Source organism: Monomorium pharaonis, chromosome 10, assembly GCF_013373865.1.
Source record: "Monomorium pharaonis isolate MP-MQ-018 chromosome 10, ASM1337386v2, whole genome shotgun sequence".
NCBI classification, from domain to species: Eukaryota; Metazoa; Arthropoda; class Insecta; order Hymenoptera; family Formicidae; genus Monomorium; species Monomorium pharaonis.
Window position 1 is genome coordinate 5363394 of NC_050476.1, and position 15975 is coordinate 5379368.

Below are 15975 nucleotides of genomic sequence, written 5' to 3' on the forward strand. Positions count from 1 at the left end.
TTCCATTATTTTGCGCTTTATAAATTATTTAATATGTCAAATGTGGTATTAACACAACATTATAATTACTATTACAAATTATTCTCAAATAAAAATTATCACTAATGAATGTGTCATGTGACCACTGTTTGTATTATTTATAAAATATTAGTATGTGTCAAAGTTTTTGTAATTAATATTTTTATTTGTAAATTATTCAAAAAAGATATCAAGACAAGAACATTCTATATTCCCGAAAATTATATATATTAAATAATGATGTAATTTATTGTGCAATTATATATATAATGTATATGATTATATAATAACTACATACACATCATACTACATATTATATTTCTTTCGTATTTATAACTGATGGAGATAACAAAGTTTAAAATAATTTGTGAAATTATTGATTTAGATATCCATATTTTTGTCAGTATATTATTTGTTTAAAATAATTTTATACTTTGACCTGATAATGTATAATTAATTTAAAGGCTCAATTATGAAATGTTAATAATTATTATTAACATAGTAACTATACAATAATTATTAGTTATTTAATCATCATTATCAAATGTGTCTTATATAACAAATGTATACTTCTAAATAAATAATTTAAAATGTTGAAATGCGTCTCTAGTATTATACTTAGTACATTTAGAAATGTACGAATCGTGGGATTATTTATTATACTTCCCTATCTTTATATAAATCGGGTATGTATGTAGAGAAATTATTATATTACACAGAGTTGTAGATTTACAATAACTTCATAAATTCGTGATCGTCACATTCTCAATATTTGAGTGTAACTTATTAAAAGAAAAGACAGTACAAAAAGAAACACAATCAAATTAGTTTAATATAGATAGTTTATATAACGCTGAAAATATCTTGTACATATGTGCGTTACAATAATTTCAATACATCTACATCTCGCTATTATTCTGTATCGGAATAACATAAGTGATGAACATTAAGTAACGTAATGTAAAATATATTCTAATCAGTACATGTATACGAATAATATACGAGAGCTTAGGAATCGGAGTAATAAATGCAGACGTGCACAAGTATAAAATTGTTATTAATCAATTATTTGATCAAATAGAAATGCCAATCTAATTCGCGTCTCGTGCGCAAACACTTTTTAATGATTACATAAGTATGTTACAAACTTAAAAATATTTAAAGGTTTTTTTGTGTGTAAGCCACTATTTATAATTTTCTTACCATTGGTTTTTCAGAACTATAGTTTTCCATATCAAGTGCTTTCTTACAGTGGCTCTAATATTTACAAGACTTTCATCATTTATCAATTGGAAAGGGCGATTCTAAAGATTTTATCGCAATATAATTTTAGCATATTCTTTTTTACTTAATCTAAATTCTGTTGATATAAATTATAGACACGCTCGTAATGACACGCGTGCAATGCTTGTATTCGATTGTATCAAATACATATTTGATATAGTCAAATACAGCGATGCAAAATCATGCTGCGATACATAAAGTTATATCCATAAAGGAATCTACATACCTTTTAAAGATTTAGGATATATATCGTTTATATTTGGAGCAATAGTAATTTTATCTTATCTTTGGGTATTAATAAAACAGTATTTTTTCACAGCTTCACAGACAAACATCTATTTTCTTTTATTTATAATGCATAATGTTTAATCAAGATTTTAAAATATAGCTTTCGAAATTACAATATCGGAAATAGTATGCATTGTCATCCATCTACGGATAGCATACAATGCAAAAAGTATTATGGTACACTATGCGTTCTTTTCTTCTTTCTCTCTCTTTCTCTAAAAGTTTATCTAAAAGTTTATATCAAACGCCAAACTATATATATATAAACTCTTTGTTACTTAGTGGAGTCCCAAAAGTAAAATATATTTCCCTGTATATACGTGTATACGAGGTCTGCAAATCGCGCATGATAAAATAAAGGCGTTTATTCAAAAAGACACGACGTGATCCTTAAAAATTTGCTAAGAGTTATTGGAATGTAGAGGAATTACGAATTTAGGTCCAAATGGCGATCTGTAGGTAATGCCGACATCGGAATATACCTTGTTCGGCAACGCGAGATTGCATAAGTACAATCTGCCATTGTCGATGCTGTGCGAGAGAGGTAGGGCACCCAATAGGCTGAATTTACTGAGAATACCCGGTGTACCCGTTGCCGGCGGTTCGATAGATAGTACTGGCGCCCGATTACTGTTCGCCCATCGTGCTATTGGAGTAATCATTCTCGGGGAATCCTCGTCGCAAAGCGCCACAAGTATCAAATCCACCACCGATGGCAGATTCTTGACTTTAGTTTCCACCTTGTTCTCTGTTAGCCTGTACAGCGATAGCTCCTGCAGGAGAAATACGTCTTCCGTATTCTCCACAAATACAATCGTCTTGATACCGTGACCAGACAATTGCCGGGCGCAGTTGATACCTGCGGCACCAGAACGATGCGGTCCACATAGCGCGACTACGATGGGCCATTGATGTGCATTCTTTGGATTCAACCGATAACTCCCACCCAATAGCTGAAGGGTGAGTTCAGCACCTGCACGACCAAGCAATTCCACCTGTCAAAGAAATCATGGTAACAATATAACTATTAGACAAAAAATTAGATAAATAAAATAGAATTAACTAAAAAATGGAAAATTTTGTGTATGATTATATACGTAAAAATGTAATATTCAATATTGAAAATCCCATTTATTTTCCTTATTTTCTAACCAAAGTAAACATCTCAAATTTAGACCTGTATTGCTCATATATAAAGTTTTAAAGCCTCTCTCTCTCTCTCTCTCTCTCTCTTTCCTTCTTTTTTCATTTAAATATTATACAAAAGTTACAAATAATACTAATACAAACCCTGCGTTCCCAACTTATTCCCAATCTATCTGCTGCACCTATTAACTGCCGATGTAGACTGAGAGTAATGCTGGGAATTACCAGACCGTTATCTGTGACATACTCTTTTTCACCACGGCAAGGCACCACAATTTGTCTGAGCGCTGTAGGCTCGGATACGAGAATATTTTCGTCGGGTCGATAGATAGCCGCAGTGCTCCGATTGTTCTCCGACTGCCTAACGATATCCGGTTTCAAAGAATTTATTTCTTGCCACACAGCCTACAGACAAAATTGTAATTATAATAAAGTAACATTATGGGAGCAATATTTTTTCCAGTTCACACTCTCTAACATTAGTTAAATAATACATAAAAAACAATAAAAAATCAAACCTCTTTATTAAACAATGCTAAGTTCTTTTCAAAATCAAAGTCCTGCTGTAAGGACTGATCAATGGGGGTACCAAAAGTATGTTCGTCCCTTTCCAGTGCTCTTTGCCTGTGAGTTAATCTTTTTGAAACTGACTTATTGTTAGACGCATTATTTTCGGCTGCAATAAAATTGTTATATTAATATAACTTATATAACAGGTATAAATATATAATCATATATAATGTAAATGTGTACCTGGAGGTATTTTCCCATTAGGAGTTTGCTCCATTTGTTGCTGATTGGGTTCTGCAGGCTTCTTGAAATTGGTCTGTGTTTGAGAACTTCCTGGTTGTAATGTATTCGGAACGCACTCCGAAATAGATTGTGCAGCTCTTTTCGCAATTGGTCTCTTTACGATCACCTTACTGTGTGTATCATTTACATTTCCCACTTCTTCGGTCGATATAATATCAATTTTCAATATATCCTTAACACTGCAGACAATAAAGATAATTAATACACGTTAAGATGTTACATGAGATGACAGGTAATTTAATGTTGGAGTAGTTGCTCAAAAAAGTTTGTTGCAAAAAATTTGAGATCAGTTCTTAGACTCCAGTTTACACATACGACACTAAGAATTTTCAATACAATATTCCACTCAAATAAAAGCAAAGGCCCAGTAAATCACAATATTTTGGAGGACACCAGTATCCAAACAATATTAAATAATTTTGAAAGCTAGAGTTCTAATGTCCTTCAAAATGGAAGTAAACAGTGTGTGTGTGTGTGTGTGTGTGTGTGTGTGTGTGTGTGTGTTTGTATTTTTGACACAATTTCTTTTTATAAAGATAAGAATTGTAATGAAACTAAAGTTGAAAGTTTCTGCCCATCCAGAGTTACAACATAATGAAATAAGCAATATCATTTTATACATTTATTTAAATTAAATTAAAATAAATTTAAATTAAATTAAACATTATTTGAGTTTATTTAAATTTATTTAACTTTAAATAAATACAAAGGCTCAATACAAGATTAATTAAAAAACTAAATTTACTCTTAAATTTAATATATATATAATTCTATATATTAAATTCTATGTAATATTTTCAATTATTTCATGGTTCATAAATCAAATAAAGCTAAGTAAAACTTACCTTAAGTTAACAATAGAAGAAGGATGAGGAATACCATTGCAAAATGCTTTGGCCAGAGTCAGATTAATCTTATTTACATCAATGATTTTACCTTGATAAACAAGATCATCAATACACTTCACTGAAACTGTGCAACCCAGATACTGTTCAGACATCTTGCCTAAAATTGAAATACAAATATGTTAAACCGCAAATTTCCATAATAATCATAATATAAATTTCGATTATAGTATCGTTGATTAAATAGGTATAAATAAATAATTACTTTAGAATTTTAGAACTGTTGTGTTTGACAATTAATGACAATTAACATATGCTATCAACTTATTATCTGATAATCATTTCGAAGCATTATCAATATACTGCTGTTAACAAATACGATAATAAAAAGTTATAATGAAATCACAAAAGTATCATCTGTAGATCCTTCTTTTTACCCAAACTTTTTGCACAGAACATCTTTTTTCTTCTTCTCTTCAATGGGAGAAAGAAAGAAAAAGAAAGATAAACTGTGTAATAAATTCAGTTACAAAAACAGGTCTTGCACACACATACTACCAGAAGAGAATAGCTAGCGTTATTTCTTTGAGAAATTTAAGAACAGCATGAATGCAACACGTAACGTCAATAAATAAAAATAAATAAATGCAAACGTAGAAGCGCACTAGGTTGTATTATCATTAAAAATGCTTCATTTTCAAAGTTATTTCTAATATTAAGGTTAGAAGTGGTACAAGATTATAAGAAAACTGCAGAGATCGTCTACGTACCTGAACCAGCGCGTGCCGGCAAAAATGAAGAAGATTAAACAAGGGGAAAGTAAATAGTAAGACAATAGCTTAAGTGTTGCGCACTATTGTCGTAATTTAGCGTGCGGCATCGAAACGCATTGCCATCCCGTATGTCGGCCCGTGTTTCGTACACATTGCGTGTATGATTGTGATTTCTTTTCGCATGAACACTCTGCTCTGACTCAGACAGTAAGAATCCCTGAATATTTCTCGCGACGTAGGTATTCGTGTAATCGTGCGGGAAAACGAGTAATAATGAAATATAAATGAATTAAACAAGTCAGAAAATGTAAATATTATTTACATCGTCAAACCAACCGTAATTACTGATTGTCGGTAATTAGTTGCGGCAAATATTTATTTTTTACCAATCGAGATTAATTTTATTGTCGATTTATTTATTTTTTTTCTAGAATTAAAAAAAAAATTCTTATTGTTCATTGTTACATAAAAAAATTAAATTTTAAAAAAGTTTAAAACAAATAAAAACTATTTCCAAAAACTCATGTACTCAGTCAACGTTCCTACTGCGTTTAAGTACCATAGTTATTTTTTTAATTATAGATATATCATTTTATTTATTTATATCTACAACTATTAGTTATTGATAGAAATGAATGAAATAATTATAATACATATTATGTATAACGTTTTCATAACTTTGCTGCTAAAGTTTCATATCGGTACCTGTCATACCGATAAAATTTTCATTTAATGATACAGGTGAGGATTCATCTGCAGAATTTGCCACTGAGTGTCGCGACAGTCAAAAATTCTTCGTGATTCTCTACTTACTATTTATTTTATACATAACACGTTTGTGTATAAAATATGGCGGACTCTGCAGGAAATTGGTGTCTCATTGAGAGCGATCCTGGCGTTTTTACCGAATTGATTAAAGAATTTGGTAACTATATTTCTAATTTTCATCTCTTATAGTTATGGTGTGTTCTTTGTTTGTATTGTTTTTAGTATTAAGTTCTCATTTGGAAAGCCTTTGTCATGTGTGGAAGCTGGTGTTAACTGTACATATCGTATATATGTATATAGATGTAATATACAGATGTAATATCAAACTATGATCAGTTTTAATCAAGTTATCATAAATAAACAAATAAATATATATATTCATAATAGCTTGACTACGCTGTGATCATAAAAATTCACATTATTTTTCTTGATAAATTTTTAAATCCTTGTGTTAATATAGGTGAATTTTTTAATTCATCAATTGATCAATCGCATTATGCGCAGATGCAACTTTGCTCTGTAAAAACTTTATTTGCGCACCGTGCGATTGAGTAATCATTGATGAATTAAAATTGATTGATGAATTAAAAAACTCACCTTATGTCATATCCTATAAAATTAATGTGTTAAATGGGATGTTATTTTATTAATACTTTATTTATACATAGGTGTCAAAGGTGCACAAGTGGAAGAATTATGGAGTTTGGATAATGAACAATTTAATGAATTGAAGTAAGTTTATTTTGTGAAATATACTAACTTTTATATTATCTGAAAGATATCTATCCACATGTGAGAGATTAGATATATTGTTCATAATTAATCTTTTTACACACTTATTTCTCATTTTTAAAAAAATGTTATCATGTATATTTTCTTTAGATAAATATGTAAGATGAGGAACAAAATACGTAAATAAAAAAGGGAATAAAATTTGTCAATAGTTTAGATGAGATTATATCTGACATTTTTGTAAATTGGTTTTTATATAATTTTATTTTTATATGTTATTTTTGAAAGGTTTATAAATTTTTCTTTTGTAGGCCTATTCATGGTTTAATATTTTTATTCAAATGGGTACAAGACGATGAATTATCAGGGACTATTGTGCAAGACAGTAGATTGGACAAAATATTCTTTGCAAAGCAGGTTTGTAAAGCTTAAAATAGTTTTAAGTATCGAAATAGAAAGAAAATAATTATTATTAACTTTGTAAATGAATATAAAAGAATTAAAATATATTTAAATACTTAGCTCATAGAATAAATAATGGATTGCATTATTATTTGAATCTGTTATATGAGATGATCAATTTATATAGATTAATTAAATATACAATGTTTTCTGTTTAAAATGTTTCATTTTTAGGTCATAAACAACGCCTGTGCGACGCAAGCAATATTGAGCGTTTTATTAAATTGTAAGCATGCAGATATATCTCTAGGACCAAACTTAGAAGAATTTAAGAATTTTTGCCAAAGCTTTGATGCAAATATGCGTGGACTTGCACTTAGTAATTCTGATGTTATAAGGGAAGTGCATAACTCTTTCTCCAGGTATTTATTATATATACTTTTTACTATTATCATTAAATATTATTTATATCAAAGAAAATTTCATATTGTATACCGAAATTTTAGACAAAACTTATTCGAATACGACTCAAAGCAGGCGTCTAAAGATGACGATGTGTTTCATTTTGTAAGTTATGTTCCAATCGATGGCCGTTTATATGAATTAGATGGCTTGAAAGATGGGCCGATTGATTTGGGTGTATGCCCAGTAGGGGAACAATGGGTACAAGCTGTGAAACCAATAATTCAAAAGCGGATAAACAAGTGAGTTGTGAAATATAGCTTTTTCAATAATTCATCATGTGTATATGTAAATAAATATTATATATACTGCATATCAACTGTGTAGTATAAAAAAAATAACTATGTACAGGTATAATGAAGGTGAAATTCATTTCAATCTAATGGCTATAGTGACAGACAGAAAAATTTTATATGAAAGACAAAAGGCCAATGTTTGCGATCCTGAAGAATTAGAACGTCTGCAAGCTCTAATCGAAGAAGAGATCAGAAAGTCAAAAAGATATCAAATAGAAAATATTAGAAGAAAGCATAATTATTTACCGCTTATTATGGAACTTTTGAAGATTCTTGCTAAAGAAGGCAAACTTGTTCCTTTGTATCAGAAAGCAAAGGAGAAAGCACTTGATAAAGAGTCAAAGAAAAGTAAGGTTTAAATTTAGACTAAACCAGGAGAAAGATTTAAAGTTGAAATAATTGATATTTGTGTATCGTGTATAGCAGAAATAAAAAGAATTTATTGTAACAACTTAAAAATAAATTGCTTATTCACACTTAATCAATTTTTATTTTTTTCTTGTAAAATAATTTAACCTCTCTGAGACTAGAAACTTAATATTAGGCGCTGGAGCGATGTCATCTTTGTAGTTCAATTTACTGACGAGGACAAAACTAATCTAATACTATAACCTGAAAGCGGTCATCGCGTCGTTTTAGGTGTTTTCATCCATCAGCGCTTCTATGTGCACAAAATGTGCACATTGAACTATGTAGTCAAATATCTATGAATCCCGTAGGTAATGTGCATGACTTTTTGGGTCTCTTCTATACTATATCTACGTTTATTTGGTTCTGTTTCATGCTATACCCGTAAATTTTACAATTATATGCATTCATATTTTAAATCTGTTTTATGTAAATGTGCATAATCGTGTTCTATAAATGTGCAATACCACATGATATAAATTCAATTAATTGATTTGATAAAAATTCACTCACCGATTGCTGTCGCTGCTCCTGCTGCTGATGCTGCTGCTGCTACTACTACATTCCTTTTCCGGAATACCGAGTCGCTCCATGGATGCCGCTTTCTGCTGACATCCTGCTATTCTCGAACCGCACATTAATAACGATCACCCGATACTTTATTCGGCATTCCCGATATTACGGACAATATATCACACACGAGTAAAACGTAAACCGCGCGCGAGAATTTCACTTGCCGCGACCGTTACATTTGAAAAAATACGTGAAAAGGACGGCTTGTCTGATTGGCGGCGAAAATCCACATGGCACGAAAGTGGCGTGACGTCACGTAACTTCGTGGAAACGCAGGCCGAGAAAAGCGGTTGAATGAAAATTACGCGCCGAGATACAACGAACGGAAACAAGTTCGTTTCGATAATTTTCTATTTCGTATGCTCGCACGATCACTAGTAGCACTTCACTTCACTTCACTTAACTGGCACTCGCGATATTCTACCGAACGTATCCCCTTCGAGCAAACACTTTGCTTGAACGCGCACGCGAACACTTAATTCACTCGAAACCGAAGGCAAATGCACGATGCCGCGCTTTACACATGAATATGACCTCTGCTACGTACGATCTCACATGACTGGCGTATCGTTTGCTAGCACGACGGCACTCTCAACACAACACCGTACCTGCACAACATCGCACAATTCAATTCTGAACACGCGAGACACGCACGGAGTCGACAGAGCGTCCGACGGCGCTGGAGTGGCGTACGTGACTGGAGCGCGGAGCAACGGAGCAACATGGCGGCAGCGGCACAGGCGCGGCGAGTCAACAAGCAACGGTCGCCTAGCAACGCCGAGTGGCGCCGACTAGCGCCGAGTCCCGCCGAGTCTGCCTGCCAGCGGTCACGTACGCCATGTTACCTCGCGTTCCAGCGCCGGTCGGACGCTCCGTCGACTCCGTGCGTGTCTCGCGTGTTCTGAATTGAATTGTCCGGTGTTGTGTTGAGAGTGCCGTCGTGCTAGCAAACGATACGCGAGCCATGTGAGATTGTATTCATGTGTAAAGCGCGGCATCGTGCGTTTGCCTTCGGTTTCGAGCAAATTGTTGGCTCGAAGGGGGTACACGTTCGTAGAATATCGCGAGTGCCAGTTAAGTGAAGTGCTACTAGTTGTGCGAGCATACGAAATACAAAACGAATTTGTCTCTGTTCGTTATATCTCGGCGCGTAATTTTCATTCAACCGCTTTCCTCGGTCTGCGTTTCCATGAAGTTACGTGATGTCACGCCACTTTCGTGCCATGTTGATTTTCGTTCTGGGCAGTTTTCGTGTGTGCTTATTCGTTCGAGGAGGGTACGAGGTACGCAATCCATTCGGTAGAACGTCGATCGTGCCAATAATAAAACTTTACCAGCTAGTCGTCGCGCAAGCATACAGAGATACAAAACTCTGGGAACGAATTGATTTACTTCTGTTCAGTGTATCTTCACGTGCCGTACTTTTCACGTACATTTTTTCAAATGTAACGGTCGCGCCAAGTGAAATTCTCGCGCGCGGTTTACGTTTTGCTCGTGTGTGTGATATATTATCCATCCAAAACCGGAAAAGGAATGTAGCAGTAGCAGCAGCAGCATCAGCAGCAGCATCAGCAGCAGCATCAGCAGCAGCATCAGCAGCAGGAACAGCAGCAGCATCAGCAGCAGGAGCAGCGACAGCAATTGGTGAGTGAATTTTATCAAATCAATTTAATTTTTCAATATTTTAATTTATATCATGTGTATGTGGTATTGTACATTTATAGAACACGATTATGCACATTTGCATAAAATAGATTTAAAATATGAATGCATATATTGTAAAATTTATGGGTATAGCATGAAACAGAACCAAATAAACGTAGACATAGCATAGAAAAGATTCATAGATATTTGACTACATAGTTGAATGTGCACATTTTGTACACATAGAGGCGCTAATGGATGAAAACACCTAAAACGACGCGATGACTGTTCTCAGGTTCCTTTCTGTTATAACTAAAAAAGTCGCCCCCAAAAGAGTCGATCCTTTAAAGATTAAAATAATATATTTAGAATATTGTGTTATTTTTTATGCAAGATCGTTATCAATGCTGATCTGTTGCTTCAGAGTCGACATCGGTAGTAATTGTTTTATTATTTTTCACATCTAGTAAAGAAATTTTCCCATTTTTATACAAAATTCTAGGTAAAAACTTATCAGTTGAAGTCTTTTGAATTTCAGAAATTTTAATATGATACAGATGTTCCACAATATCTGTAACATTTAAATTCTCATATAGCACATTTACAATCGTAATTTTTTAATTTTAATTTATAAGTAAATATTTCTTACCGGCAAAATTATTTATGTCTTTCACAGTGGATTCTTGAACAAGATAATAAAAGACTTTGCAAAGGAATACTGCAGTCATACCATCAAAATGTTTTGCAACATTAGGCCATATAATTTCGCGAGTATTGGAAATACCTTTCTCATACATACTGCAATAAATATACGTGTTTGTGTGTAGTACTTTGGCAATACTTGCACTTTATTGAAACCAATCTAAATGGTTTTGATAGATATATTAACCATGTAAAATGTAATGAGAGATACTTACTACTCAATCAATTGTATTTTAATATCATTTAAATAAATAGGTTCAGTACTAAATAACTGCATATGCAACTGATGTTGCCAGTATGTTTTCAAGACGTTCTCGTTTATGTTTAGTTTTTCTTCCATTTTCTTCCACACTGGTTTAGGAAGTGTGGCATCCTTAAGTTCTCTTATATTCTCACTTAATGTCACATTGAGCAAAGTTTCTATGAATTTCTTGACGAGCGGTAATGTCCATCTAACATTATCCAACACTATAATTACATTAAACAAACAAATTTGATAATAGATGTAGATACATAAAAAATCTAAAAATATAAATAAGTACAATGTTCAACAATGACAAAGTTATATCATGAAAGTTACTCACCTTCTGTTTCTGATTCATCTTGAATTTGTCTTTTCAAATATTGATATCGTTTAAAGACTGACCGACCTGTCCGGTTTAATAATTTCGCTAACTCACTATATTTAGTATCACGTTTAGCAAGGTGTTTATTATGTATATACGTTAAAATCTTTTCATCTTCTGCAGAAGTATAGCTGAGAAAAATAAGATGAAAATAAGAATTATATATAAATACAAATTTAAATATGGTTTTAGATCAAAGAATTTGAGATTTTTATCTTACCGAGCGTACGTGATTTTATTACGATATAGTACTTTAAATCTGGAATAAACACTATAAAGAGTTCGCCAAGGCAATCCATTCGCCAAAAATTGAACAAATTTCTGTCTCTCCTCTACATCATGTATATAATATTTGTTATTGTGTCTCCAGTAAAGAAATGGTTCGACTTTGGTTGTGTCCCAGTCATGGAGCTGTATAAAAATTATAAAATTATATAGAAATATTTATTAATTCTGGAAAGCAATTCGTTTTTCTTACATTAACACTGTTTTGGATAAAAGTTCAAGTTCTAGATGAAAAAATATAATTTATAAAGAAATATATATCGCATAATTCTAGTTGATGTAATAGACATATATTTTACGTATATGCAAAAGTTGAAGTCGATAGTGTTAGTAGTTTTTGAAAAATTATATCAGCCAATTTTAATATTTATTTTTAAATTTACAAACATAAAAAATAATAAACATTTAATTGTTCCAAAATTTACCAATATTTACAAAATATAAAGTACAAGTGTATGTGTAAAAGCGTAAAAGAAAGTTTAAAAAAGTTTAAGTTAAAGTTTTTTGTTCTCTCTACTAGAATACCCCTTTAATTTACAATTATTGCAACATTTTCTAGGAATAATATAAAAATTGATATATTTAAAATACCTCACAAAACTTGTTCCAGTTTTTCTTGATAATTTTGTCCTCTATAGGCGTATATAAACCCTTTCGAATTGGCCCATATTGTTGAAATAATATTTTTTCTTTTTTTGTGGGTGCATGAGATCCAGAAAGCTCTATTTCATGTTGCGGTGGTACTTTATGTATCAATTTTATGTGTAGTGTTTTCAATTTCTAGAATATAAAATAAATACTTGATTAATTATGCATAAATAAATCATATGCTCAATACTCCAAATAATAAGAACCAACTTTTCTATCAGTTAATGGTATTTTTTCCAATTTTATAGATTTTTCCAACTCTTTTAAAATAGATTTTTCGTCAGAGTTTAATTTGTGTTTCTTTGAACGTTTAGACCTTCGTTCTTTTATTTGAGGTTTTAATTCCATTCTATATCTTTTGCTAGAATCTAAATCTGAATTTATAAGTGCATCATTATTTTTCTTTTCACTGTCACTGATAGAAAGCGGGTCTGTCGCTGGGTCTTTATTTATTTCTAGCAAACCATCATCTTGCATATCAATATTCAATGTTGAAAAAAGATCTCCACTATTCTCAAACGTTACTATGGAATCTAAGTCGTGTAACAATTCGATAGTGTCAAAGTTATTAAAATTGTTCGCACTGTACAATTCTGATTTGAATGTATCATAATCACTGCTGATCGTCCTTCTTCTTTGCGGACACGTATTTGTTTGAGTAGTCGCAGATTCTACAGATTTATCACACTTTTTAAACGCTGGACTCTTAAATAACGGACTCTTCAACAAGTTCTGCTGAATGACCAAGCGTACATTTTTTCGGGGGCTATTCGTATTTTCGTTTATAATTGTATCTTTACAATCTTGCAGATTATTCACTTTGTTAGGTGTACTATGCACATTTTTTATCTTTACAAGTTCGGTCTCATTGGTTATCTGTGATTCTATGCTTGGCATATTGTTTTTAGGACTTTTTTTATTCCTATGTTTGTTTACATCCATTATTTGTATTTGATATTCAGCTATACAATAATTTTCTTTTCCTCTTATTTTTGTTTTTCTTTGTAATGTAGCAATCAATATGATGCTTAATATTAAATAACTTTTTCAATTCTTTCCAGAAATAGCTTCATGTCTCTCTCTTATAGTTGTTAAATTTATTATGTATTTCTACATAATTCGTTATTTTTTTTAAATGTGTACGTTTTACTGTATTTTTCCTCAGCAAGCCGGTTCTCTGGGTTATATTATGGTACATAAGTCACGTGTAGTATAGGACAGGGGCTGTAATCTCCCATGCTTTTTTCGTGAACAGCGGTTGTGGCGCCGCCGCTGCAAGCGAACCAGCCGAACCGAACTAAAATGCAATATGGCCGCTCTTTCCCCTTTCACCTCACTCCCCTTCCCTTCCATTGACCCACACGTACACACATGCACACATGTACACGTCCAAATTAATAATATTTAATAAAATTTTTGAACTTATTTATTTCACATGTTTTATTACATATTTAGTACAAACATAAAATGTTATAATTTGCATATAAAACATTACATAGAAAAATATTTGGAGAAAAGTATTCACTAGCGTAAAAACTTAAGTCGCGTGTCCATTCAATGCATATAAAAATATTCGCTGTAAAAATATTTGTATACAATTCAACGTATACGTGCGCGTTAATGTATTACTTTTTATTCAGTTTTACTTAACTAAAATTAAACATATCCAATTAAAATGCTTCAGAATTTATAGCAACAATGTATGATTTATAGATTTTTCTCATAGAATTCGTACATAATACTTATTATAAATAAGTTGCCAAATAACTTAAATCATTGTCACAACAGTAATATATTCAATATATCTTATTCAAATGCGTTATATCTCGTATTTCAACTAATTGTAGGCTCTTTCTTACATCCACGTGGAATCAGCTGCTTCTTTGCAACTTGCAACAGGCTAAGTAATGTGATCATAGATTTCTTTTTCTTGGTTGTAATTGTAGCTCCCTCATTTAACTCTTCCGACAGGCTGCGTTCAGAAACGTCACCCGAGTGCTCTTGGGTATCATTCTATCATAGAATGATATCCGAGAGCACTCAGGTGATGTTTCCAAATGCAGCCACAGCATCTTTATTCTATAACTCTTCTGGTGTCGAAGGCTGGTGTAGAGTCGAAAGCTGGAACAGCTACTGGTGTCTAAAAAAAAAAAAACAGTCTCTTTATACACCACAAATTAAATAACTAAGAATAACTCTCCTTTCGATGTTACATTTATGAGCTTCGGTATTTAACGCCTTTTTTTCATCAAGAAGAAATAAGCTACTCACATTTGACTAAAATGAATTCCTTTTTATGAAATATAAATGTTTACGATGGGTATAGCTGTGTAAGAAACTCAATATATCTTATGTTCACATACCCAGATAACGAGAATGATGCTCGGTTGACGCTCGCTTGCTCGTAAGCTTTGCTTCACTTCACTTTGCTCCACTTTACTCGTTGAACGGAACTCATTACTACGGCCATGTTGATTTTAGACGGCCATATTGCATTTTAGTTCGGTTCGGCGGGTTCGCTTACAGCGGTGGCGCAACAAACGCTGGTCACGAAAAATACATAAGAGATTACAGCCCCTGGTATAGGACTGTGTTCCGTTTCACCACAGAGCTGTTCTTTTTAGCTGTACTGCTACACTGGTGCAACAAGTTAAAGTAAGATAAATATATTTTTTCTCATTCTAACTTACTGCACCAGTGCAGCAGTGCACCGAAAAAGAACAGACCACACGTTTCACGCATGATTCAGTAGAGACCTCATGCAGTGAGAATATAAAGTTTTAGCTCAAAATGATCCTACATTACCGAGTAATGCTATTATCGACCGCAAATATTTGCAACTGCAAAAGTTTGAATTATCAAAAAATTGTTAAATATATAATTATTTGGGAGTCCGGATCAGAGATGAAAGTTGACTAATATATTAATAAATTTAATGTTTAAAGTATACATATTCTTTTTGTAAAAAATTAATGTAAAAAATTAATGTAAGAAATTAATGTTAGAAATTAATATTTTTGTAATATATTTGTCAGCTTGACTAAATCAAGATCTATTTAAAGAGCTTCTACTTAATGGTTGTACTTCTTTAATTAATAATAAAAAAAGCATGGCATTGTTGATTCTAAAAGTAAAAGTTGTAAAAATTAAGCTAAAAACTTAATTAAGATTGACAAAGTAATAGAAAACTAGGTAATTAGATAAAAGTAATATTAATTGTAAAATTTTAAAATAAGTTTTATAAATAAAAAAAAATTAATTA

At 32.0% G+C, this 15975-nt stretch overlaps 3 protein-coding genes across 3 annotated transcripts; 1 reads left to right on the forward strand and 2 right to left on the reverse strand.

Moving 5' to 3' along the window:
- Positions 1-842: 842 nt before the first annotated feature.
- On the reverse strand, positions 843-5502 carry LOC105828690 (enhancer of mRNA-decapping protein 3). The gene is made up of 6 exons (XM_012667191.3): positions 5165-5502; positions 4395-4554; positions 3490-3728; positions 3255-3412; positions 2881-3141; positions 843-2585 (listed from the first exon to the last, which is right to left on the reverse strand). Exons 2-6 carry the CDS (start codon positions 4547-4549, stop codon positions 1992-1994), a joined length of 1407 nt encoding a protein of 468 aa, XP_012522645.2. The 5' UTR covers positions 4550-4554; positions 5165-5502; the 3' UTR covers positions 843-1991.
- A 450-nt stretch (positions 5503-5952) lies between these two features.
- Positions 5953-8308, forward strand: LOC105828485 (ubiquitin carboxyl-terminal hydrolase isozyme L5). The gene is made up of 6 exons (XM_012666869.3): positions 5953-6092; positions 6604-6667; positions 6979-7084; positions 7304-7491; positions 7576-7773; positions 7883-8308. Exons 1-6 carry the CDS (start codon positions 6017-6019, stop codon positions 8184-8186), a joined length of 936 nt encoding a protein of 311 aa, XP_012522323.1. The 5' UTR covers positions 5953-6016; the 3' UTR covers positions 8187-8308.
- Positions 8309-10635: 2327 nt separating this feature from the next.
- Positions 10636-15418, reverse strand: LOC105837813. The gene is made up of 8 exons (XM_036292626.1): positions 15077-15418; positions 12924-14853; positions 12657-12845; positions 12001-12191; positions 11739-11911; positions 11370-11622; positions 11102-11250; positions 10636-11023 (listed from the first exon to the last, which is right to left on the reverse strand). Exons 2-8 carry the CDS (start codon positions 13653-13655, stop codon positions 10854-10856), a joined length of 1857 nt encoding a protein of 618 aa, XP_036148519.1. The 5' UTR covers positions 13656-14853; positions 15077-15418; the 3' UTR covers positions 10636-10853.
- Between the last annotated feature and the right edge of the window lie 557 nt (positions 15419-15975).